General features: G+C 38.6%; 1 protein-coding gene and 1 non-coding gene across 4 annotated transcripts in view; one reads left to right on the top strand and one right to left on the bottom strand.

Annotated features, from left to right (window-relative positions):
- The window catches only part of Gigyf2 (GRB10 interacting GYF protein 2), a 139,664-nt gene that overhangs the window by 77,882 nt on the left and 34,623 nt on the right, over positions 1–27,159 (top strand). For 2 of the 3 annotated variants that reach the window (XM_057754637.1, XM_057754656.1), the window contains exons 9-20: positions 3,188–3,367; positions 6,709–6,926; positions 7,020–7,182; positions 7,262–7,450; positions 11,683–11,879; positions 12,759–12,918; positions 17,290–17,456; positions 19,679–19,770; positions 21,119–21,226; positions 22,448–22,548; positions 24,657–24,757; positions 26,464–26,625. In XM_057754637.1, the coding sequence (XP_057610620.1) occupies positions 3,188–3,367; positions 6,709–6,926; positions 7,020–7,182; positions 7,262–7,450; positions 11,683–11,879; positions 12,759–12,918; positions 17,290–17,456; positions 19,679–19,770; positions 21,119–21,226; positions 22,448–22,548; positions 24,657–24,757; positions 26,464–26,625 (1,838 nt within the window). The remainder of the gene's footprint in view (positions 1–3,187; positions 3,368–6,708; positions 6,927–7,019; positions 7,183–7,261; positions 7,451–11,682; positions 11,880–12,758; positions 12,919–17,289; positions 17,457–19,678; positions 19,771–21,118; positions 21,227–22,447; positions 22,549–24,656; positions 24,758–26,463; positions 26,626–27,159) is intronic. The other variant, XM_057754646.1, reaches the window with a different exon arrangement.
- On the bottom strand, positions 16,013–16,119 carry LOC130870570 (U6 spliceosomal RNA). The gene has a single exon (XR_009056715.1). It is a non-coding gene; the product is annotated as a U6 spliceosomal RNA (small nuclear RNA).

Raw genomic sequence — 27,159 nt, 5'->3', positions numbered from 1 at the left:
ACCCAGGCTCGGCTCTCTGGTGATGGTCTATACCCAGTCACTTGAAAAGCAAAAGCAGAAGGGTTACGTGAGCCCAACTATTGAAAGCCTGTCTACAATATAGTGAGGGGAGGGAAGAACACTCATCTTGTTTCTATGTATGTTTGTATGTATGCATTAAATTGTGGCCTAGTTATGTTCCCAGTTCACTTGCTCTTGCTCTCTCTTTCTCATGTGCTGTCTCCCATGCTCGCTCATGCCCTCACTTTCACTCTCATCTCACTGTAGTATAGCTCAGGTTGCCTTGGACTTTTTGGCAGTCTTGTTTTAGCCTTCCAGTTTAAGACTGTAACATTATTAATACTTTGGTGATTTTAATTTTTATTTAATAAAGCCTCTAATAGTTTATTCTTTTAGGAAAAGTGATAATCGGTGTTTGGCGAGTTCTGCATTTTGCCATTAGTACTATATTGCTTACTTTAATATGCTCACTACTCCCAAAGTCCCGTGTGGAAAAGCAGATGATGAAAATGAGTGGCTAGATTAGTTTAGCCTTCTGTAATTAGTACTTTGTGTTCTCACAGCTCAATAGCATTTGTGACCATTCCTCATTGTTTTTATATTCAAATACATTAAGGGTTTCTTCTAAATTTCTCTTTTTGTGAGGGTAGCTACATTTTTCATGAAGCCATATAGCAAACATAGTATTTTATAAAGTATATTGGCCCCTCATCTAAGCAGAAGAGCCTGGGAGGTCCTTTAGTGCAAGGAGTGAGTGTGTCTGTACTTTTTTTTTTTTTTTTTTGGATTATTTTTTGAGCCTCAATGTTCTCAGTCATAAAGTGGGAAAATTAACTTCCTATAAGAAGAATTGGAAATGAAGAAATCAGTTAAGTGATTATTTTGGTCTTTGCATAATATAGATGACCCCAGAACTCAGCTGAATGACTTTTGAGTTAAGGTTTTATTTAGCACAGCTGGTTTCAGACTCCTATGTGAACTTGTGATCCACCGTCTACCTCCTGATTGCTGGGATTATGGACTGACTTATGCTACCATGCCATGCATGTTTATTTCTCTGCTTCATTTATTGGCTAGTCCAAGACACCTAGCCAATGAAAGCAGTAAAATTTGTCTGCCTATTCTTTAGTCATTTTAAAGGTTCTTTTGGGATTGGAACTGCTTTCAATCTTATGTTTCTATAAGTGAAGAGCCTCAAGGCTTTGTAGTATGAGCTTCACTACAGATAGCTGACTTTTTTCAGAGAATGATTCCAAGATGCTTGAAGAGAGAGGCCTTTTAAATTTTAGAATCAGAGCTAGGCATGGTGATACCCAGCTTTAATCCCAGTACTCAAAAAGGTAGAGGCAGGCCAGCTTGGTTTATATAGTAGACTTCCAGACCAGCCAGGGTTACACAGTGAGACTCTGTCTCCAAAAAACAACCACTACCACCACCACCAACAAAAAACAACTTTAGATTCAGAAAGTGACATTATTTTAGGTATATTCTATTTTTTGGCAGTAATTTCAGCTCACCCTTAAGAGAAAATTAATACATGGATACCAATGGCTAGGGATTATTGGGGGGGATCCTGGAAGCTTTGGACCACAGCAAAAAGCAAATAGTGTTTTTCCTAGCAGACAATGTCTTTTCTCTTTTCTAAGAATTTTTTTTAATTACATTTTAAGTCTCCCTCCCTCCCTCCCTCCCTCCCTCCCTCCCTCCCTCCCTCCCTCCCTCCCTCCCTCCCTCCCTCCCTCCCTCCCTCTCTCTCTCTCTCTCTCTCTCTCTCTCTCTCTCTCTCTCTCTCTCTCTCCCTCTCTCCCTCTCTCCCTCTCCTGTGTGTGTAGTGAGGTGCATGTGTGTGGAGGTCAGATGACAACTTTGGAAGTTAGTTCTCTCCTTCTACCATTTGGTTGCCAGGGGTTAAACTCAGGTTGTCAGGTTTGATAGCAAGTACCATTACCCACTGAGCTGTCTAGCTACTCCGATCTAAGGTATTTTATTATTTAGTTGGAATAAAGCTGCTAATAATGAAAAACTGTGTGGACAAACAGAATGTTAAATCTTAGTATGTATAAAATGTAATATAACTAGAAACAAGGATTTCCTCATTGAATTCCTTCTTCTTTAAAATTTTCATTATGGATTAATTGAAAGGATTTGTCACCAGGAGAACATGTAACTTGAAGATTGAGGGTTTCAATTTTCTTCTAGTTCTTTATTTTCAGCTAGTGTGAGATTTTGTAAGACGTTACATATCAGCATATATCAGTTTGGCTTACCTTGCCTACAATTTTTTTTTTTAATTCAGTAACTCTTGAGACATTGTTAGATAGCATAGCTTTGAATTCTGTCCAGAAATCAATTTGTCATATTCCTCTATTGCTGAGTAAATGAGTCTTTACAATACACTGCCTTCACTTTTGAATTTCCAATCTGTTTTTTAGTAAAACTGGTTGAAATGTATACGTTTTCTGATCTTGGAGACTTAAACCCATGCCAGTTGGTTATATAAGTTAAGGTAATATAATTAAAAATGTCTTTAAAAAGTGTATGCTGATAGGGAAAGACTGGCAAAATACACCATTGGATGAAAATTTTAATATTACAAAAGAGTATGTTATCCTCAGGGAATGTGTTATACATTATACATGACTAAATGTACACATGGGCAGTGTTTGGAAGATTTTATAGGGAACTACTGGTTTCTTAGTTCTGGGGACTAAGTCTCTGGAGTTCTTATGTAGAAGGAAAATTAGTTGGATTTTCAGTGTATGTCCTTTTTTGGTAAAGGATTTATTTTATTTTATGTATGAGTGTTTTGATTCCATGTATGCATGTTCACCACATTCATGTCTGGTGTCAGCAGGGGCCAGAAGAGGGTTTTGAGCCACTGTATGGGTGCCGGGAACAGAACCAGGATTCTCTGCAAGTGCTCTTAACTGTGAGCCATTGTTCTAGCTCCTCATTGTATGCCTTTTAAAATTGCACATACTATTTTTGTTTATTATTTTTAATTGCTGAGTCTTTGAGCATTCAGCTTTAAGAAAAGTGTAATATTTATGTATATAGGCAGTTAATTTATTAACATTTTTTGAACATTGGAAGGAACAGATAGGGAGAAAGTTTGAAGTATTAACTTGTTTTTCAAAATCTTTACTGGTAAAAGCCCGTATTAACTTACCATATTTTATCTTTATAGGGAGACCAAATTTTGAGGAAAGTGGACCAACATCTATGGGGAGAAAGCATGAATTTATACGGTCAGAAAGTGAAAACTGGCGAATCTTTAGAGAGGAACAAAATGGAGAAGATGAAGATGGAGGTTGGCGGTTAGCTGGGTCAAGAAGGGATGGAGAGAGGTGGCGGCCTCACAGCCCTGGTAAGAGTCGTGTTGTATAAAGCACAAAGGAACTGAATGAGAGCTTGCTAAAAATGTTTGGGATTTAAAGGAAAAGAAAAATAGTTTATTTCTTTTTTAAAAAGAAATCACTTATACTGTCATATCTCAGTCTTTTTTACTACAAAAATATTTCAACAAAATAATTCCCCAACACATCTACTCAGTTGATTGAAATCACTTTTCTATTTTCCTGGGGCAAATAGTGTGGTTTAATAGGAAGCACCTGCCTGCATTTGCAAGCATGGGGGAGGAGTTCATTCAATTTGTCTACCTCTTAATCTTTAATCTGTCTGTAGCATTCTTTAAAACTTAATAGGGGATATTAAAAAAAAACCTTACAAATGTATAACTATATGTTTGGAATGTGTATCGTCTTCATGGGTATTTTTCCTGAACAAGAAAGGATTATTCTTCCCTTTTTCTCTCCCTTGAAAATGTGATTGGGGGAGAAGGAGATTTTATTTGAAGAATAAACTTTAAACTTAGGTCAGGAATAATCACAAGTTTATTCTTTTGTCCTCCTGACCTTAGAAAAGAGAACAAGAGTAGTAATGATTAGTAAATTTCTAAGTTGTTTTTTTGGACTCTTAATGTTTCAAACCATTCTTGGGCATTAGCTATGCCAATAATTGAAGACACTGGTGCTTTGTGAAGCTCCTTTGCTTCAGTCCTCATGATGCTCAGATGTACTGTAGCTTGAATAGTGGGGTCACATAAACAGAATGGTGTCAGCCCTGTGAAGCATAATAATACCAGCTGTATGCCAGAGAAGGTTACCTAAGTAGTGGATACTATAACAATGTTAGTATTTTTCTCATTTTAAAGTCAAGTTGTTAGCCAAACCTTTAACCTAGCTGACACACTGTAGCAGGCATTTAGTTTGTTACCAAATGGTATGTAGATAAAAGCATAATAGAATTAACCTTTTGATAAAAGTCTGATGATTATATTAGTTCTTTACAGCTGCCCCTTGGGCAAATTTTCTGTCATGAGTGGCCATTGTTTATATCATAGGATCCAGGCAGTTCTCATCAGTCTGTATCCTAGGCAACCACATGTCATAGTTCTGTTCAAGGCTTGCAGCATTTTGTGGTGAGCTTGCCTGTAAGGAGAGGGGTTGTAGACTTATGTTCCCAATAAGCATTCAGTGAAGAATGGACAGAATCTGGGCTGAAGGAGAAGAGAAATTCCAGCTGGTCAAAAACAAACAAGGTGAATGTTTTGGAAGATGAACAGTGCCTCTGAGCCCAAGTGTGTGATGTTGAGACTATTAAATAGAATTTGGTCATACAATGTTTTCCCTCTTTTCTTAATCATTCTTCATTTGTTTTGTTGTCAGCCTCCCAATCTACTTCTGCCCCACCTTGTCCATGTATTTTTAAAAGATGTTTTATGGGATAAAGATAAAAGAGATCTGGAGAAAACTTTTTTTAATTTTGTGAATATGTTTTACTTTTGAATCTGGCATATTTGAAAATGTAGTCTGATTACTTAGTTGTTATAAGTTAATTTCCACCTCTTAGATTATAATCTTTTATTAGAGTTATAGTAATTTTCAGTATAATATTTTAGGTTGATTTATCTTCTGAAAATTTCTCACATTATTCTAGATGTAAATCCCATATAAAGCTATGGTCAGCCTTAGTAAGTTTGTATGCCTCACTTGCTACAGTTAGTTTCATGAGTAAAATTTTACTAACTCTTGGTAAGACAATGTATGGGATGTAGTTTTATTAAAGCGGGGCTTACAGCTGGATATAGCTGGAGATAGGACTCAGAGGACAGGGAAGCCTCCACTCTTGGAGATGAACTTAGGAAACTCAGTAAGAGGGAAACAGGAGCTGAGTGCCTAGAAGGATAGATTCCTATCAGTGTGCATACTTAGACTGTTTAGACATGATAGCAGTGGACAGCCGACTCTGGAATCTAACATTTGATCATGAAGACTCCTTTTGAGTAATGGCTCTAGCCTTACATTTAAACAAAGCACATATAAAATTCTGTGCTCTCAGCAGGTAGTAAATGGAAGTATCTGTTCTTTTTTGAACTTAAGTTCTGTATTTAACATCTGTTTTTGGCATCTTAATTTTTTCCACAGTATTTTTCCCCCTCCATTCCCATTCTACAGTATTTTTTAGAGTGTTTCTTTTAGCAAATTTGGCCTCAGGAGTAAGAGCATTTCATTTTGGCTTCGTTTTTTTCCCTTAGAGTCAAGACTAGAAAATAAAGGTTTAAAAACCACCTTTCTTTTGGGACTCATAGATGTGGATTGGACATGTAGCAAGAACTTCCCTTTTCCTCTTAAAAAGAGTACTTTTGTTTTAGAAAAGTACCTTGACTGGGCAGGCTCTTTTTTCTGTTGGAAAGTAGATTCAGTAAAAAGTATGCTGGGGTGGATTCAGGAATGCCCCTGGGGCTGTTAGACAGGGAGAAGTAAGAACAGATGAAAGTTGAAGGGAGGAAGTACACTGCTGTGGGTAAGCAGCAGAGGCTGCAGAACGGGGTAAACCCTGCTCTGCCCCTGTGCTGGGAGATTTGCCATATAAAATCTTGGGCATCATAACCTATCAGTGCCGAAATTTCATGAATTTTTGTTGTTGTTGGAGGTCAGAATTATAAGCAAGAAATTAACACTAGTAATTAGGTATGGTGAGTTTGATATTATGAGTTGACACAGGAGCTGTTATAATTCAGAGTAATGTTTTTGTAAGAAGAAGGGTACTGTTTTAATACCTACCAAAGAGAGAACATGAGCTTTAATTCAGAGAGACAGCCAGTGCTCTAAGTCTTGGCTAGGAGTGGGCCATACAAGTAATCAGTGCTCACTGAATGACCTAATTATTCAGAGTACATCTTCTGAATATAGTATCCTTTCAGTGTGCTTTGTTTTAAATTTATCTTTTTTTTTTTGTTTGTTTTTTTTTTTTTTTTTTTGGTTTTTCGAGACAGGGTTTCTCTGTGGCTTTGGAGCCTGTCCTGGAACTAGCTCTGTAGACCAGGCTGGTCTCGAACTCACAGAGATCCGCCTGCCTCTGCCTCCCAAGTGCTGGGATTAAAGGCGTGCGCCACCACCGCCCGGCTTAAATTTATCTTTTAAAGCTTAGCTTTCTAACATACCACAAACTTTGAAGGTAAACACCGTTGTCACTTAGTGATGGTAAATGATCTGAGCTCAGTTCTCCTGATTTTTTTTTCTTTAGAAGGCTGATCTGTTAGAATTTGCTCTTAGTTGTCATTGTCTTCTTTATTTCATAACCATTATTTTCTTTTTCAAATACTGTCATAAACCTTTCCTAAGGTTTCTGTCTTTCTCAACTCAGATGGCCCTCGTTCTACAGGCTGGAGGGAACACATGGAACGTCGCCGGAGGTTTGAGTTTGATTTTCGAGATCGAGATGATGAGCGAGGTTACCGAAGAGTGCGCTCTGGCAGTGGGAGCATAGATGATGACAGGGATAGCTTGCCGGAATGGTGTTTAGAGGACGCTGAAGAAGAAATGGGCACATTTGACTCCTCTGGAGCATTCCTCTCTCTAAAAGTAAGAAATTTGTTTTAAATGCCACGACAGGCACCTGACCTTACACCAAAGCCAAATATGCTGTTAACCTTTGAATTTACTTTCTTGCTACAGAAAGTGCAGAAAGAACCTATTCCTGAAGAGCAGGAAATGGACTTTAGGCCTGTGGAGGAGGGAGAAGAGCGCTCTGACTCTGACAGCAGCCATAATGAAGAGGCCAAAGAACCTGATAAGGCAAACCGGAAAGAGGGAGAAAAAACAGACAGAGCAGGAGCTGGTAAGGCCCATTTTGTCTTACTGAATTCCACTTAAACAAAAACTTCCCTGAATTCACTTACTATGGCTTTGTGTTCCAGAAACTAACGAGGAAGCACCTCAAACATCATTATCATCGGCTAGACCAGGTACACCTTCAGATCATCAGCCTCAAGAAGCACCACAGGTGGAGAGGAAAGATGAACCCAAAGCTGAACAAATGGAAAAACCTGACGAAGAGAGTAGGACAGAAACTAGTCTCCCAGTTAAGGTGCCCAGCAGAGGGGATGGTATGTATTTGTGAAAGTAGACTTAAAATGCGATTTTGCTGAGACCAGTGGTAACTGGTGTGACACCTTTTACTTAAGTGGTGTGGGAAGTCCTTCTGTCTATGTGTTGCTTTTATTGGTTAACAAATAAAGCTGTTTCAGCCAGTGGCCTAGCAGAATAGGGTAAGGCGGGAGTTCCAAGCAGATAGAGAAGAAAGTATGCAAGTCAGTGAGAAGTCATGGAGCTTCCAGAGGAGAAAGATGCTGAGCTGTTGGTTGGAACCTTGCTGGTAGGCCACAACCTTCATGATAAAATATAAAATGATAGGAATGTGTTAGTTTAGGATGTAAGAACTAGCCAATAAGAAGTTAAAGCTAATAGGCTAAGCAGTGATTTAATTAATACAGTTTCTGTGTGTTACTTGGGGATTCTGGGCAGCTGGGAAACGAATGAACAGCCTCCGCCAGCACCATGGAACTGTTTTCAGGGGATGAGCGATTGGAATAGGTATCATTGCCAGTAAATGCAGTCAGATGTTACTTTCTTCATCTCCCCAGATCTCAGAATTTATGGAAACAGGGCTAAAATTTGTAAGAATGGAGATAAGCACCTCAGTTCCTAAGGTGATGTAGCTGTCTTGATTCCATTTGTACATTTGTTTGGGATCCTCTGTATTTGTTGGATTCCCGTAGCAGATGGTTGCCTTCCATCTGGTATTATATATTCAACCTCACACAAAAATACCATTGTCCCAAGGGAACAGGAGGAGTACCTGGGTCAGTGTGGAAGTCGATCTTCACCTTTGCTAGAAAGCAAGACTTTATACAACTTTTATAGTGTTAACTTGGATCACTCATACATCTTAAAAACACTATTGTGTATTTCTTTGATTATTCATGCAAATACTTAAATAGTGTATTGTAATGGATGATGTTGAAGGACTCAGTCACCATAAGAGTCTGCCCTTGGTAACATGGCCTGCTAGACTTAGATCTATCTATCACATGACTCCCTTGTAGTTTTAGCATCAGCTCTTTTATCTTCTCCACATTGTGCTTACCACCCTAAAAATGTTTTTGGCCTTGATTTGTGCTGGTTTGTTTTTTTTTTTTTTTTTTTTTTCCTGTTTGTGCTTCTCTGTATAGCTGAAACTTTATTCCCTCCTTGTTAGGTTATTGTCTTCTGTTTCTTAGAAACTAGTACTGTTATGTGGTTAAGATAACAATGTTATATGTATACACCTAACAAAACAATATTATAAAGATTGAGGTGTATTTCTATCCCCCCACCCCCAGACTAATATATTGAAGATCTGAACCAAAAATTTGTTTTCAGGTGGTAGTGATACATGCCTTTAATGCCAGCACTTGGGAGGCAGAAGCAGCTGGATCTAGGCCAGGCTGCTTTACAGAGTGAGTTCCAGGACAGCCAGGGCTACACAGAGAAACCTTGTCTTAGACCTCTTTTTTTTCTTAAATATTTTCTTTGACAATTACACACACACACACACACACACACACACACACACACACACACACACACACTGTATTTTGATCCTGTGTAAATCTCTTTCCCTCCAACCCACTCCAGTTTTCTCTGGAACTTCCCTAACACATCTCCCTCTCTGCCCCACCACAAGCCCTCACCCCCCCCCCCTTTTTTTTTTTAAATAACTCACTAAGACCAGATAGGTCTGCCCATGTGCACAGGTATGTGAAGCCATCCTCTGGAGCATGCACAATCTGTGAGTAGTCACATCCCTAAAGAAAAATGAGCAGCTGTCTGCTCATAACTTTTCAGCTAGGAGAAAGATTTTCGTCTCTTGAGACCTGTTTGATTCATAATAGTTGTTTCTTGGTGTTTTGTGCCTAAGAGTAGATAAAAAATCTTATTCAAGAAAATCGCGGAGTCTAGATACGTATATTTTGAGAATTCTTATTAGGTGTGTATTAAAGGTTATCATTCCAGATTTTTTTTTTGGGGGGGGGGTCCTGGAGTTAAATTGTGTTAGCAGGCTCTTGGGATGGTTCAGGAGCTAGGTAGTCTTAAAAGATGACCTTGAAATAGAAAGTAGAATTTGGAGGTATAGATAAAGCTGGATCAATTGAGAGAACATTGTAGTACCAGAACTACATTGTAGAACAATGAAAGTATAGTGAGAAAATAAGACTGATTGTATAATTGGGCAGGAAACAGTTTTATTTATTACATTTATTCCTTCCCACCCCCACATGGGTATGTTTACATGTTACATGCACATATGTACCTACAAGTAGAATTTAGAAACCAGCTTCTAAGAGTTACTTATCCTGTTCTACCATATAGGTTCTGGAAATTGACCTCAGTCTGTCAAGTTTACTTAGCAAGTACCCCCAAACCACTGAGCCATTTTGCTGTTCCCTCAGGTCACCCCCTCTCCCTTTAAAAATAGATACCATGTATGCTTAAGAAGGTTGGTAGAAAATATGGTTGGAACTTAGATTTGATAGCTTTATGTAGGGTATCCAGACACATGGGCTGCTTTGTGACCTGAATTTCTGACTAGACACAATGAGGTAGGCAGTGCACTTATAAATTGAGGTAGTGGAGGATGAGATTTTAGTCAAAAATTGACAAACTTAGTTATTGATTATACATCATGGTGGGAAAATGACAAAGATAGCTAAGGTAGCTCAGACAATTAGTTACCAGAAAACAAACAGAAGTCGAAGAGCTCATTTGAGAGAGGAATGATTAAATTCTGTTTAGAACATTGAATGTGAAGCATGAAGAAGAATGAGAGTTGACCAAATGAGGGGACTGTAGCTGGATGGGAGCAGTTTAGAGCCAGGGAGATAGTAAGAATCTAAAGTTCTAGCTGGGTCCATTGTGGTGACACAGGGCTGTAATCCCAGCAGTTGGTAATTAGGAGGATGGAGAGATAGAGTCCATAAAATGAAGAGCACAATGACAAAACCATACAATTTGTAGGGGCGAGGAAAAGAGAGAACTGGAAACAGAAGCTTGAGTAATTCTTAGTTTTAGGTCTAAGAGCCAGAGAATTCCTTGAGAAGCAAAAGTATAGCCTACAAGTGCAGGAAGGAGGTGGATCGTTCAATCCTCGAATTGGGATCAATAATGTCTGTTGCTCCATATTATCTAATGATGGTAAGAGAAAAATCATTGAATCTAGCAGTTTTGTGTCACTGTGTATCTTTGACAGGGTGCTTTACTGATGAGAAGGGGCAAATAGAAGTTCTATCTATCAGGTGTAGGTGGTGGTTACACAAAAGAGGCAGCATGTATAGCTTGGACTTAAGAAAAATTTGGCAATGCTTGAGGGGAGCAAGCATTTGAAGAGGCTCTGTAATTGAACAGTCAAGGTTTTAAAGGAGAAACTGCAATTTGACCTAGTTACACCGTCTTCCACATTTGTTTTAGGAGCCTCCATATTGAGAGGTTTCAGCTAGCAACCTCGGCAAGGGCTAGAGAGATGGCTTAGTGATTAAAAGCACTGGCTGCTCTTCCAGAGGACCTGGGCTCAAATCCCAGTACCCGTATGATAGCTCACAACTGTTTGTAACTCCTCCTCCAGGGCATCTGACACCTTCATACAGATATAAATGCCAAGCAGAACACCAATGCATATAAAATTAAAGGGAGGGTGAGAGAGAGAGAAAAGAAATATTTAAACTGCAGTGGTAGCTCACTCTTAATTTCAGCATCCTGGAGATTCAGGAGGTAGAGAGAGGTGGATGTCTGAGTTAAGCCCAGCCTAGTCTACAGAGTGAGTTCCAAAAAGCTCCCCGCCGGCCCCCCACCCCCCCAAAAAAAGAGAAAGCAAAGTTGAAAAAAAAAGAAAGCCCTATACTGGTAAGACTCTTCAAAACCTACACTATATTACTACTTGAGACAGGTATTTAGGTTATTACAGGGATTTTCCATACACATTTTGATGAGATGACATGTCTTTGAAAAGCTTTGAGTATCTTAATCTTTACTATTTAGAGGCTTGCTCTTTCTGAATGGAGTAGATTGACTGATACCACTAATTATTGGCTAGATGCTATAGTGACATTGCTAGAAAGAAGCTTTATGGACTTTTAAACGTCATTCTAGGGACATATACTGCATTTCTCCATAGGAAGTAGCTTCAGGGTCGACATCTCAGTCAGGCCTATACAGTAGACTGTTCCACTTATTAATGTAGAATTAACCTTGAGATGTCTCCACATTTATAAGAAATTCATTACTCTACATTCTTTCCCTTTAGAAACAGTGCCTGCCTCCCAGCAACCCTCAACACAGCTTCCTCCAGATACAGCCTCTCCTCTTGTCATTCTTCCACCTCCTGTTCCCACTCCTGCTTCTGCCTCACGGCCAGTTGAGACAGCAGCCATTGAGGCTCCTGGTATGGGCAGTGTTTCCACAGAGCCAGATGATGAAGAGGGCCTCAAACACTTGGAACAGGTGAAATCAGGTTACTTTATCCTCTCCTCTCACACTTCCATGTATATCCCAATACAGAAGTTTTATGCACTAGGTCTTAAAGTACTGGAAAAATTGTTTGGTTATTTAATGTTTGTGTGAGTAATTGTCTTTCAGATCATTTCATGCTTTTAAGTTTCTGCTATGTAGTAGTCATTATGTCAGGTTATTTTTTGCTCTTCTGCGATTGCCCTTAGCTGTTTTCTTTTCTTTTCTTTTTGGACATTAATGGAATGCTAAAAATGGTGAATACAAGCAGCTGTGGATGGTCCCTGTGTGTTTTGTGTTCTTTACTTCAAGTACAGCAGGAATAATGGTTAAAAGCCTCAGGACTTTAATTAACATTCTTATTCACGTCTGTGTTTCCCGAAGATTGTGTGTAACAACACATGAAAAATAAATGAGTTCATTTTCTGTAGAACTTCTCTTTCCTTCAGGTTGGTTGTGGTTAGAGACAGGAAATGTAGAAGGAAGGGTTAGTGATATGTTAGTGAAACTTGTAATTTATTTGGAATTGTATTAATTGAGCCTTTTATTCTCTTAACATCTCTACACAGACATGAAGGTTTGTGAAACCAATCTAGAATGGGACAACAGCAGTAACATAGCGTATTTTAAACCTTTATTTGAAGCCTAGGCTTTGATCCATACTGGTTTGTATTTCAATCTAGTTGGTTTATTTTGTGTCTTTGATCTATATTTTTTTTCTTTTCTGATATGGGATTAGGTTGTTAATGGTTTTGTTCTTGCATAATGTCTTTCATGAATCAAGTAGTTCAAAAACAGTGATCATTATTGCTAGCCTTATAATATGAATTCGAAATCATTTGTTCCCTGAATCCTTTTATCTTCTGTTACTAGCAAGCTGAGAAGATGGTGGCTTATCTCCAAGACAGTGCACTAGATGATGAAAGATTGACATCAAAACTGCAAGAGCACAGAGCTAAAGGAGTGTCGATTCCACTGATGCACGAAGCAATGCAAAAGTGGTATTACAAAGACCCTCAGGGGGAAATCCAAGGTAAACAACCCATTTTCACTTTAAGTACTGAACTATCTATGCCACTTTCAGAACCTCCTGAGAAGGGGTGTTTGTTTAATGTTTGTTTGCATAATGGAAAACAAAATCAACAGAGTTTCTTTGTAAGTACAAAGAAGATCACATAGGAAAATGAACACAAGTAGAGCGTGATGACCAAAATGACAACAGTGTCAGCAAATGGTTTGTGCATTATCTGAGCTCCACACATCCCAGCTGGGTAAGAGGCAGGTAATGATTCTCTGTGCTTTGATACCTAGACCAACAGACAATGATGGCAGCAGTTTTGGAGAACCTTGACTGATTTGCTGAAGTAGACCTGCTATATATAAACCACAGAGAATTACTAAAATGACTAAGAAAAGATTGCATGTATTACAAATGAATCCCTTAAACGATTTGAATGAGTTAGATTAGAGGAGAGAATGCTGTAAAAAGCCCATATAGGTTTATTTCTGTTTTTAAAATCGTTAGAGCCTGAGTTGTTTGTTGGTATGTTAATGTCAGTTTTAGCACAGCACTCACTGAATATATCCTTTGAGGGCTCCAGCATGTTAACATCTACTTTTAGTCCTCTTTCCCTGCCTTATTCTCTTCCATAGGAGTTACTATGCCTGGTCTTGTATATATTTGTTCATTGTTAACATCCAAGTATAATGTTAAGATACCTCAGAACAGCGCTTTGTATATACGTGCATTTTAATAAATTCTTTTGCTTTTTTAAGACAGGGTTTCTCTGTGGCTTTGGAGCCTGTCCTGGAACTAGCTCTTGTAGACCAGGCTGGTCTCGAACTCACAGAGATCCACCTGTCTCTGCCTCCCGAGTGCTGGGATTAAAGGCGTGCACCACCACCACCCAGCAATAAATTCATTTTATTTGGGATAATTGTAGTTTCACATGAAATTGTCCTTCATCCAGTTTTTCTCAGTGGCAGAACATCTGGGTGTTGACAGTTGAGATTCAGAATCTTTGCATTTTAGCAGCATTGTTTCCCTTTTATAGCAACATATATTTCGTTTTCACACTGCTTTGTTAATATGTGGTAAGCACCAATCTGTTTTACATTTTTATATTTTATCGTTTTAGGAATGTTCTGTAAGTAGACTCATACAGCATAGAATGGTGGGGGTAGTGCTGTCCATTTAGTATAATCCTTGGAGAGTCATGCAGGTGACTTGGAAAGTCATACTTTGTTTCCTTGTATTACTGAGTCATAGTGAATGATGTTAATTTATAATAGTTTGTTTAGCCATTCATCTGAGGAAGGACATTTGGGTGGTTCAAATTTTTTGACTGCTACAAATAAAACTGATGTAAGCATTTATGGGCAGTATGTGAAAGTCTATCATACCTTCAGTATAAGTGATCAGAAGTGCAAGTACTATGGCAGTTGCATCTTTAGATTTTTAATTCCAGAGTGAGTGAACAATTCTATATGCCATTATTGTTTCCTTGTATCTGTACCAGAGTTTGATAATAAATTTTGTGGGTTTTTCTTTGTTCTAAAATCATTCTAGCAAGTGTATAATGATACTTTACTGTGGTTCAGGGTCTCCATGTGTAGCTCAGATACATCCTGTGAGCTGCTATCTCTCGGCCTCCTGAATGTTAGCATTTTAGACATGTTCTACCACACCTGCTTCTGGACTATATGGAAATGAGTTTTAACTGTTTCCACAGCTTCTGTACTGTTTTATGTTCTTTTTTGGTTCTTCTTGATAGGGTTTCTCTGTGTAGCTTTGGTGCCTGTCCTGAACCCACTCTGCAGGCACCCTCCCTAGTACCTCCGCCTCCCTAGTGCTGTTTTATGTTCTAACCAAAGGTACATAGATTCTAATTTGTCTACATCCTTGCTAGCTATTATTATTTTTGTAGTTACTAGGATATTCAGTTGTATGTAAGGTTTTTGTTGTTTGTTTTTGTCTTGTTGTATAACCCAGGGTGTCCTCCAATTCTTAATTCTCCTGACTTAGCTTTAAGAGTTCTGGGATTTTGAATGTCCTCCCCCAGACCTGGATAGTTTTGTAGTTTTTTTTTTTTTTAAATATTTATTTATTATGTATACAATATTCTGTCTGTGTGTATGCCTGCAGGTCAGAAGAGGGCACCAGACTTCATTACAGACGGTTGTGAGCCACCATGTGGTTGCTGAGAATTGAACTCAGGACCTTTGGAAGAGCAGGCAATGCTCTTAACCGCTGAGCCATCTCTCCAGCCCTGTTTTGTAGTTTTGATTGCTTTGTTGAGCATCTTTACCTGTGCTTTTGTGTCTAATAGAGATTTCCTCTTTTTCAGCCTCTTTCCTCCTCTTTGAGACAATGTCTTGTTGTGTTACACATAGTGATTTTACACTTCTGGGTTGAAGACCCCTGCCCCAGTCTTCCTAAGTAGCTAGAAATAATAAAGCCAATTGACAAAAATCATTCTATTAGGCATGGTTGTGTATATTTGGGGGGTAGATCCTTATCTTTTACAAAGCTTATTATTCTCACTGTTTATCTGCACGATGTGTGAGGTCAGAGGACAACTCTGTAGAGTTGGTTCTCTCGTTCCACCTTTCCATGGGTTCCTAGAGTAGAACTCAGGTCACTAGGTTTATGTGTTAAGTGCCTATGTTTACTGAGCCATCTTGCTTGCCCTAGTCATCTTACATATCTTTAAATTTTTTTCTTTTTATTATTTTTAATTGTGTGTGTGCGCGTGTGCATGCAGGGTGGGGTTTATATGCACATGTATGCAGGTGCCTACAGAGGCCAGAGGTGTCAATCCTTACTGCCTCCATGGAGGTACAGGTGTTTGTGAGCTGTCCTATGGGTTCTGTTGCCAGAACAGTAAGTGCTTTTTAACTGCTGAACCTATGTGTGTGTAAATGTATGGACATATGGGCATACATGGTATGGAAGTCAGAGACAACTTGCAAGCATTGTGTCTTTTCCAGTTTTAGTTTCCAGAAATCTTACTCAGATTGTTAGACTTAGTGGTAAGCATGTTTACCTGGCTCTCCCCCCCCCTTTTAAAATCTTTTTCTTCTTGGTGCCATTTATTTCAATTCTTTCGGCATATATGAAGGTCAGAAAAAATATAGAACACTTCACAAATTTGGGTGTCATCATTGTGCTGGGGCTGTGCTAGTCATCTTGGTATCATTGCAGTTGTTTTAGTTTATGCACTCCCGAAACATGTACCCACCCTCCTTAATATTAAAGGGTGTTCAACATTTCTGGACGAGCTGAAATAATTATATGCCACATGTAATGTGGTATAAAATACTGGCAATCCCTTCATACCAAGTATTGAGATTAAAGACATTCACCACTATATTCAGCTTCTTGGTGAATTTTCATAATTTGAATGAATCAACTTTGTATTCCAGGAATAAATTTAGTCGTGGTTTATACTTTAGAGTATGTGAAATGTACATGCTCTCACGCATACAGTTTTTGCCCATGAATTATTTGGAAGTGTTTTTAGCTTTTAAGCTAGGAATTTTCCTGTTAGTATTGTGTTGATTTATATCTTGATTCTGTGGTGGTTAAAGAACATATATGCATGATTTTAATTAACAGTTTAGAGATGATTATTAGATAAATGACTCATAGGTAAGAGCACTCACTGCTCTTCCAGAGGATCCAAGCTTGACTTAAGTTCTAGGGGATCTCACACCCTCTTCTGGCCACTCTGGACACCCAGCCACAGTTGGTGCACAGATATTTGTGCAAGGAAAACACCCATTCGCGTTTAAAAAACGTTTCTTAATGCCTAGAAAACATTGAATTGTTCTATATGATCTGTAAGTTTTTATGTTTAACGTACTTGATTAAAGAATGCTATTTTTTTTCTCAAGGCCAGATTTAGTCTTGTTGGGTAAATAAGTTGTAATTTGCCCTAATTCAGTTGATTATTGCTTGTATTTTATATTATTTTTTTTATCCTGCAATCATTAATCTCCAGCAGAACATAACAAAAATTTGAGAATGTGTTTAGCACTGAGGATTTATATTCTCTACTCCTCAGTGATGCGAAGCCCACAAGTATTTATCTGCTCTTCTGTATATTTATCTCAGTTTTCTGATGAAGGAGTATTTGCAGAGGGTGAGACAGTTGTGTTGCTTATAGTCATTAAAGCATTGATGAAAATTTAGGATGTGTAAAGGGATGAAGCTCAGCAGCAGAGCACTAGCTGTGAAATAGACAAAGCACTGTGTATTTCAAAATTTTATTTTTGCTGTATCTAATACAAAACTATTTGTCACTTTCTGCAGTAAGCTACTATAAAAGTTTGTATGAACATGAGACTCAGGGAATATATTTATCTTTGAACCTGACCAGATTCTTACTGCTCTTGTGTTTAGGTCCCTTTAACAATCAGGAGATGGCCGAATGGTTTCAGGCGGGCTATTTTACAATGTCTTTGCTTGTGAAGAGAGCATGTGATGAAAGCTTCCAGCCTCTTGGTGATATCATGAAAATGTGGGGAAGGGTTCCTTTCTCTCCAGGCCCAGCTCCTCCTCCTCATATGGTGAGTATCTTCCCGATGGCCTGGGATACATAATAGATTCAAGAGCACTTATTTCTCTTTGAATGACAACCCAGGGTTGCAGTGAAGGAGATAAAAATGGTAGTTTTCTCTTTCTCTTTTCTTTTGAATCAGAATCTTGCTATAGGCTGGCCTGGAACTTGTTTTGCAGACCAGGTTGACCTCAAACTTGGTGGTCCTCCTGGTCCTGCTAAGTTGCTATGATTATAGACATGAGCTATTATACCCAACCTAGTATTTTCATAGAAGGAAATTGAAATGGTAATGGCCACTTTTGAATGGGAGAGTTATATCCTGAACAGTAATGACCATTTATTTCAGCACTTATTGTGCATTTGTGTGCATGCATTATATACACTATATTAAATCTATCTGTGGTTTTTCTAGCCAGTAAAGAATGAGACTACTATCTTATCCTGACTACTAGGGATCTGGCTGCTTCCCATTCAAAACTCATTTCAGAGCTTTTATCTTCTGTGTTTCAATGTGGTTGGCTTCTGTGAATTCCTTATTTTCTTAGAATGCACATTCTTTTCCTCTCACCTCCATTTCTTTTTTCATTTTATTTGTTTATTTATTATGTATACAACATTCTGCCTCCATGTATCTCACCTCCATTTTTGTCTTATTTTCTCGCTCATACAATTTCTTACATTTGAGGCTTATCCTAAAATAAGTGCCACTAGTGTGTTAGGAAATTTTGAGGGTCTAAACCTTTAGCTGGGAAATAGTTTCTCTTTTGAGCCTGGCCTTTGCTAGAGGAGGTCTTTAGGTGTTTGTTTATGTAGCCTTTATATGTCTTAAAATAGTGGCTCTCCATTGATAAAAATGATCATATTCAATTTAGTGTGAATACTGAATGTCTACAGTAACCTACCATTGATTTATTCAACTCTATTGAGGGCTACTGGTCACACCTTCATGGTAGGTTTTTGAGAGGTGAAGATGGATTTGATACAGCCTCTGTCATTAAAGAATTACGTAGGCAGGCCATCACTGGCCATCAGCTTTCTCTTCCATGATTCATATGTCATGTTTGAGGTTTGTTTCTTTTAAATCCCAAGAACAATTGTAGTATATCGTTACTTACTGGCTTAATTTACATGGCAAGGTTTGAGTCTTATTTTCTGTCTTGAAGTTGAGATGTGTCTTTCATGTATCAGGAGCTAAAAGTTGCTCACTTTGTTCTTGACATGCTCTTATTCCTTGTCTGTTCCCCAACACAGTCTGTTGGGAGTCACAATCTGTACCTATTCAGATGAGGTTGTTCTTAAGCCTCTCTCTGTACCCATTCAACAGCAACTTTTGGGAAACTCTGCCTCCTTGTTAGCTGTTATCTTTGCCTCAAGTAGCACTGATAAGAGAGCTGACCTTATAAGCAGTGTTCTTAAAACCCGGGTTTCACATGAATTGTTGTCTAGTACCTAACTCCTGATGTCTCTGAATTTAGGGTGCTTCCTGCCCTAACACATTGTGTATCAGATAACTTTATTTCAAGCTATAATCCGTATGTAAGAAAGATAGAACTTCATACATGATTTGCCTATGTTTAGTCTGTTATCATAGGTTTTTATTCTTATTATTATGGATCTTATATTTATCTTTGTCTCTTTTTAACTTTATAAAACTATAAAATCTCAACCATCTTACTGGAATTGTCTGCCTGTATTCTCTAACTTCCAGTGTATTCATAACACCTAATTTGAAGGAGTAGTTGCTCAGAGGTTTTTTCCCCCACCTATTTTCAACATTTTAAGGATAGTTATACCTTAGTTTTATGAACTGATCATGTGCTACTGAGAATTTCCTTTCCATCCCATCAACTGTTAGGTCATTTTACTCTTTTCCTTAATGTCCTAATTCTCTGATTTCTATATGACCTTTAAAGCAAGCCACTAAGATTTGGAGTGCTGGGTAATTTCTCAGTTACAATAACAGTTCTATTTAACACTGTTCAGCATTTAGCTTGAAGTAGTGGACAGTGCTGAATAAAAGGACTTTATGTGGCTTATGCTGGAGAACCACCTTATTCCACTAGGTGGCAGTGTTTGTAGTTTTTTTGTTTTTGTATTTTTTAAGGTGTTTGAAGGGCAAAAGGTTGGAGTAGGAAGTAAAAGTCTGGGGTTTACTGTGCTATTAGGTGTGTATACTCAGTGACACCATCTCAATGCTGTTTATTTCATGGTACTTTTTTCTACACTCAGGGAGAATTGGACCAGGAACGCCTGACCAGACAGCAGGAACTCACTGCCTTATACCAAATGCAACACCTCCAGTACCAGCAGTTCTTAATACAGTAAGAGCAGTGATGCAGTAGGATGCACTGCAGCACCAAAGGAGCCTGAGATAGAATCTGCTCCCAAGTCTCACCTTTTATAGTGAGAACTCAAGGCTTCTGTGATACTTGAGTAGCCTGCTAGTGGCATGTGTCCCACTGTTCATCTAATTTTAGTCTTACCCTTTTAAGTGCTGGAAGATTGCAGAAAATAACATCTAATTATGATTTTCAGGGTCTTTAGTTGCTGAGGAAAGAGTCAACAAACATGTTAAGAACTAAGTACTTTCTGAGGGACACAAAGGAAAAACAGGAGAAGGCGGGAAGAAGTAAAAATCACACTGTTAGGAATGGTGTAGAGTGATGACCAATCCCCTAAAGTCGTTATCTCTCTTTATTTTGCTGTCGTTGAGATAGGATTTAGCTGTGTAGCCCTAACTGCCCTAAAACTATGTTTTGCAACCTTAGTCTCCTGAGCACTGGACTCTGGGGAAAGAAATAACATTTGTGCTGGTATATGGGTTGGCACTGTCTTCTTGGTGGCCTGCTGCCTCTTTTAAGCAAAACATTATTGGACCACTGACTTAACCTGTTTATAGATTGTCTGTGACTCCTGTTAAATCATAAAGGCAGAACTGAGGAGTTGCAGCTGCAAGCCTGAAGATATTTACTGTTTGGAACTTTGAGAGTTAGTGGAAAGTATTATCTAAAACTTTCCAAGCTGAAACATAAAATTTGAGACTTTGTAGAAATGATTTTATTTTGCAGAGTTCTTCATTTGGAAATAGGTGTTCAGATTTGCTTATTGTCACATTTGGGAAAGGATTGGTACTGATCATCTTGACGTTTTGTGATGTGTGGTATGCATATATTACACGTCATTTGTTTCATATGTGCATATATATGTATCTCCTTGAGAAACATCATGTGTGAGTTTTCTCTAGAGTGAATTAGAAAATTTCCTGTGGTTATTAGCACATAGAATTATAAAATATATTTGATTGGTTTTTTTTGTTTTTTTTTTTAAATATATATATTTATTTATTATGTATACAATATTCTGTCTGTGTGCATGCCTGCTGGCCAGAAGAGGGCACCAGACCTCATTACAGATGGTTGTGAGCCACCATGTGGTTGCTGGGAATTGAACTCAGGATCTTTGGAAGAGCAGGTAATGCTCTTAACCTCTGAGCCATCTCTCCAGCCCTTGATTGTTATTTCTAATTGTGGTTTAGGGAAGAGATGAGTTGGATTTTGTTTTTCAAAATTTTATATATGGGGTAGATAGGTCATATATATATATGTGTGTGTGTGTGTGTGTGTGTGTGTGTATATATATATATACACTTTTTTTTTTTTAATTTTAAAGGCAACAGTATGCACAGGTTTTGGCTCAACAGCAGAAAGCAGCTTTATCATCTCAACAGCAACAGCAGTTGGCCGTTCTTCTCCAGCAGTTCCAAGCTCTGAAGATGAGGTTGGTGGTCATTCCATTTGTCATATTCTGTGTGTATGTGTGTGTGTGTGCGCACACACAAGAAAGAGAGAATGAGTTAAGGAGAATAAAGAAATGTTGATATATTGATATGATGTTTGAGTTTTCAGCACCAGAACATTCCCACAAAACTTGTCTTCATGGTATATATAAAAATAGTGTGACTTGAAAATTACTTAGTTAGAAGGGTTTACATATATTAAAAAGCATTTACCTATAGAGTATGCAATCTTTTGAATCATAATCTAAGAGTGATGATAACACTTGGAACCTGTAACAAAAGATCATATACCCTGGGATTTTAATTTCACTTTTACCCATGGTATCTGAAAAAAAGATTTGATCACAGGGTCATGATTTACTGAATTCCCAAATCATTAAGTCATTAATCTGGACAAAGCAATTATGAAGACATTCTTAAATTCCTTTTACTACAGATTTTCATTCAGGGTGCTTGCCTCAGCTCCTGAAGTTGTCTCAGCGGTTGCTGTTCCAAACTTGTACTGTTTGTCTTAATCAGTCCTTTACATTTCTTATGTGAACCTTAACCCATGCGATGAGGTAAGCAGGTTAACAGTCAGGCCTCTATTACTTATGTATGTATGTCTGTATATATTCAAGACATTGTCTCTCTGTGTAGCCCTGGCTGTTCTGGAACTCTTTCTGTAAGACCAGGCTAGCCTAAGACTCAGAGGTCTGCCTGCCTCTGTTTCCCAAGTACTGGAATTAAAGACATGTGCCACCACACCTTGGTCTCTATTTTAATGGTAAGCAAACTGTACCCTTGAGATACTGAGGGCTTGATTAACCTGATGTATAGAAGACCTTAGAGACAAGTGAGATGCAGTTCTTGGGTGTTGTTATTGTTTCAAGACAGGGTCTCACTATATAGACCAGGCTACCTTAGAGATCTGCTTATCTTCCAAGAACTAGGGTTGAAGGCATGTACCACCACACCCAGTTTTCATCCTTTTAAAATAGGGCCTAATACTAACAAAGCAGAAGCAGATCCATCTCGGAGGCCAGTCTGGTCTATATAGTAAGTTCCAGGTCATCCTGTGCTACATCGTGGGACTCTGTCTCAGTAAAACAAAACAAGACAACAACCGGACAACTCAGAAACCTACTAGTAATCTAGAGATCCCTCTTTATCTGATTTTTCAAGTGACAGGAACACATTGACGTTTTATTTCCCTTTTGCAGAATATCTGATCAGAACATCATTCCCTCAGTAACTAGGTCTGTGTCAGTGCCAGATACTGGCTCGATCTGGGAGCTTCAGCCAGCAGCCTCACAGCCCACAGGTAAAAACTGAGCTTTGCTTATAGTGCGACATAAAGGATTTAGCGTGTAATAGTTATTTGTAGTTATTTTTAATGTTATATATGTCTATTATTACTAATTAATTTTTTTTTTAAAAAAGCTTCATATGTAGTAGATCCAAGAAAGGCTTTCTAGGAAGTGTTTAGTATGTAAACTGTTTGAATTGTATGAGTCAGTTTCTGTTTTTATTGTTCTAACTAATATAGGTTGTTTTGTTTTGTTTTGTGGTGCTGCAGCAGTCTCCAAACCCTTCTGTGGCAGATAAGGGCTATGCCACTTTTCCAAATCTCCAGCCCTGAAAAGTATTTTGTTTTTGATATCTCTGCTGGAGTGTGTGTGTGGGGGGGGTTGTGTGCGGAAAGTAATGATGTTTTCTCTGTTGCAACTAAAGATGTCTAACCTTGCAAGTGGTGCCGAATTTTAGTATGAGAAATACCCACTTTAAATGAACACCTTCTCTTGTTCTGTGATACTTTGTGTGTCAAGTTAGAAAACTTGGGAGTTGAGATTTTCAAAATCTTTGTAATTGGTGGAGTAAGCTTGTTTTGTTGCTAAGGCATAAATCACACAAAAGTGGAGAGTTTGGCTGACCAATAACACTTATAGGCAAGAGCAATTGGCTTATAAATTCTTAAGAACCAATTTTTTTAGAGTTGGTGAGTCATCAAGTGATAGTTTGAGAACTGACCCTACAGAGTAGGCAGTAGAGGGCCTAGTGTCTTCCTTCTGAAACCTTCCCAAAGAGATTAAAGGAAAACTTTTCTACTGTGTATATATTATTCTTAGTTAGTTAGTTAGTTAGTTGTGTATGGTATGTGTCTGTGTGTCTGTCCTCATGGAGGTGAGGACAACTTGTGCCAGTTGGTTCTCTACTACCTTGTCAGCTCTAGGAGTCAAACTCTTGTTATCAGACTTGATGGCAATGGCCTTTTTTCCACTGAGTCACCTTGCCAGACCACATTATTCTTTTTTTAGTATTCATTTATATTTAGGTTTTTGGAGCTTCTAAGTACCTTAAACAGTTTACATGTAGTCAGGTCCTTTTAGGTACTCAATTGGTTTTATACACACAGTATTTAATTTGCACAGATATATTGTAATAGGTATGCAGAAAAAATAATGTCTGGGGTTGTAAGTTCAGTGGTAAAATACTTGTCTAGTATGTGCAACACTATTAAATCTCTAGTACTACGAAACGCAAAATAGAGAATTAGTGTCAACAAGTTTAACTAACAATAAAATAATAGACTCTGAAGCCTTAATTTTGTTGTGTTTTATTTTTCTTTGAGATAAGGTTTCAGGTAACTTTGATTTAACAGTATCCAAGGCTGACCTTGAACTTAGAATCCTCCTGAGAGCTCTACTTCCAGAGTGCTGGTATTATAGAAATGTATCCCCATGCTTGGCTTGGAAACCCTTAAATTTGCTTCTACATCTGGCGGTGTACTTTGTTTGCCAGTTGTAGAAGTAAATAAGGGCTTTCAACTCAAGACCAAGTGTAACTTGTAAGACCTGCCCAGGCTCTCTCCAAAGAAATGTAGCTCACATTACAACCATAAGATGACCAGCGGAGTAACATTTAATACATATATAGTGTGTAACCACCTGGTTTTCTACTTGGTGTGCAATAGTCTCTCCTCTGTGGAAGTTGGAATTGGAATTACCGTGCCATTCTTGCCATATTCCTTTTGAAGTTTTAAAATTAGTTCATCTATAAAGATGAGGACATACCAGGTACTTGTATGGAGCATTACAAGGATGAAATTGGTTCTTCAGTAAATGTCTCATATTTCCTTACCTTCATTATGTATTGAAGAGTATTTACAAGAATGTGCTGGCTCAGTTTCTTTTAAAAAACAGCAAAACATGGTGGCACATACTTTTAATCTCAGCATTTGGGAGACTTGAGACGGGAGGAATTCACATTCAAGGTTATTTTGGACTGTATAGCAAGACAGCCACACTCCTCCCAAAGACAGAACAGTTGTATATGATGGAGCTCATTTCAGGTCCAGGGAACTTCTTCATCTGCGGTTGTGTGACTACACTATACTCTTGTACCTTACTCAGTTTTGTCTTTGTCTTACAGTTTGGGAAGGTGGTAGTGTATGGGATCTTCCCTTGGACACCACGACACCAGGCCCTTCCCTGGAACAGCTTCAGCAACTAGAGAAGGCCAAAGCTGCAAAGGTCTGGAACTTATTCTTCACAACTGTGTACCTTCCAGCTAGGATGCAAGGCTTTATTTCTTTTCCTCTAGCTCCTATTTTCTTTTTAGTTTATTTCTACTTAGCTGGGTTAAGTACATTTGTATTCTATCTTTTTGTGCCCTCTTCCTCCCCCCCCCCCAAAAAAAACTAAAGACCTCAATTAAAATTGGTTAGTATTAAGTTCCTTAATGATGATCATGGTCATATGTATATTTTACTTACATTATTCTTGGTATGGTTATTCATCACGAATACTGTTAGGAAATATCTGCTATATTGTTAGAGATTCTTCATCTGAGGCTTGCATTCCTCCTATCTTCGAGCATGAAGCTGAAATGTTCAGCATGATCTTTAGATTCTAGAGGAACTAACAATCTTGAATTTTGGTTTAGAACTTGCCAAAACAGGATATCTATGCCAGAGCATGCTATGATTCTAATTGCTCTATTCTCGCTTCCAAGGAGAGTCACACTTAATGCATTATCTTGTATCCCAAGGGGGTTATGGTCTCTTTACAGAACCCAGAGAATGAAAAGGTCCATGGTGAGAGCTGTCTCCATAAATGAGAGTGTAGTTCCTTACAGTTCTTGAGTTTAGTCTTTTATAGTTCCTCAGTGCTTTTTGCTGAGGATATGTAGGTAAGAATAATGTATTTCAAGTAGTTTACCAGTTCTCAGGTGGGTAGGGAGATGTAGACAAGCGGCAGTTAAACTTATAGGGTGGTCAGGAGTATATTAGAGAGCTTAGAGAGGTGGGTGGTATTTTTGATAGTTAGCAGTTCATAAATTACTTTGCACTTCAAGATTTGTAGGAGTTTGGTTTTGTTTGTGACATGATATCACTATTGTAACCCTGATTGTCTTGGAAGTTACTCGGTAGACTAAGTTGACCTCAAACTTGAGGTGGTTCTACTGCCTCTGCTTTCCAAATACTGGAATGTGTCACCATGCCTCACCGTGGGTTTTCAGATATGAAAATTAAATTGCAGTTAAAGGAAATAGTACTGGCTAGATGGATTTGAGAACATTGAGGAATCAGGAAATAGTTAAGTAATTTCATCTGACTTGGAGCCAAGGTACAGTCTGAGGAGTAAGATGAGCAGGGTTGTCATGAGTGTCTTGGACACTTCATGATAGAATTTATTTTCATGGCAAGGAACGCTGCCAGATAAGCCTGGCTTCCCCAAACCCCCCCCAACCCCCTTGGGTGAGACTCTTAGAATATGGGTGAGAAAAGAGAAGACCTGAAGTGTAGTTGAGGTTAAACCCTGCATTCATTCCTAGCAGCCATGCTGGTAGTTGTTGAAACCTTATAATCACACTGTTAAATCCCAGTCAAAGGTGTTCTGTAGAGACAAGTAAAGAAATACCATACATACACTTGAGGACACTTCTGATGTTACTCTCATGTTGGCCTCTTTGTGTCCCACATCTTAGAGATGTGGTGTAATGTCATGTTAAGGGAAGAGGTGATCAAAGTGGGAAGAACATTCGTGTAGTTTAGAAGAGCAGAAAAATGATTACTGTGCCATCTTGGAGCTTAGAGATTCAGGGTTTTATCCACATGTTGCAGCACAGCAGCGTGCTGCTGAGTGTGTATGGCAACATCAACCTCTCACTAAATGCTTTGCTTCAAATTACCCTATGCTTGCTGTCCAATCAATGGAAATTCTCTTTCATCATCCAGCTAGAGCAGGAGAGAAGAGAGGCAGAAATGAGGGCAAAAAGGGAAGAGGAGGAGCGAAAGAGGCAAGAAGAACTCCGTAGACAACAGGAGGAAATTCTCCGGAGGCAGCAGGAGGAAGAAAGGAAAAGACGAGAAGAAGAGGAGCTGGCTAGAAGGAAGCAGGTATGTCTCTGGAAACTATGCACATAAAAGAAGTTTTTGGCTCCTTGGTGAGCGCCTTTGATGATGTGTTCCCTTCCATATCAAGAGCAGTGGGGAGAGAAGGCTATAATGGTGGGATTAGAAAACTCACTCACCTTCAGAAAGAACTTGTTTTCTATCAGTGTCTTCTAAAGGGCTAGTGTTCAGTCTTAACTTTTCATAATTTATTCATAACCTAATTAGATTTCAACTATTTTGAACTTGCTGATAAAAACATGAAGTATTTTGGTGCACAGCATTACTTGTTTTAAAGTCAAATGTGGCCGGGCGGTGGTGGCGCACGCCTTTAATCCCAGCACTCAGGAGGCAGAGGCAGGCGGATCTCTGGGAGTTCGAGGCCAGCCTGGTCTACAAGAGCTAGTTCCGGGACGGGCACCAAAGCTACAGAGAAACCCTGTCTCAAAAAACCAAAAAAAAAAAAGTCAAATGTGCTTTCAAATTAACCCCTGTGATAACATACATATAAAATTTGAAGTGTACAGTCAGTGGCATCAT

This window comes from Chionomys nivalis, chromosome 2 (genome assembly GCF_950005125.1).
Source record: "Chionomys nivalis chromosome 2, mChiNiv1.1, whole genome shotgun sequence".
Classification (NCBI taxonomy): Eukaryota; Metazoa; Chordata; class Mammalia; order Rodentia; family Cricetidae; genus Chionomys; species Chionomys nivalis.
Note: the sequence above shows the minus strand (reverse complement) of the source record. Positions and strands in the feature narration are given on the sequence as shown.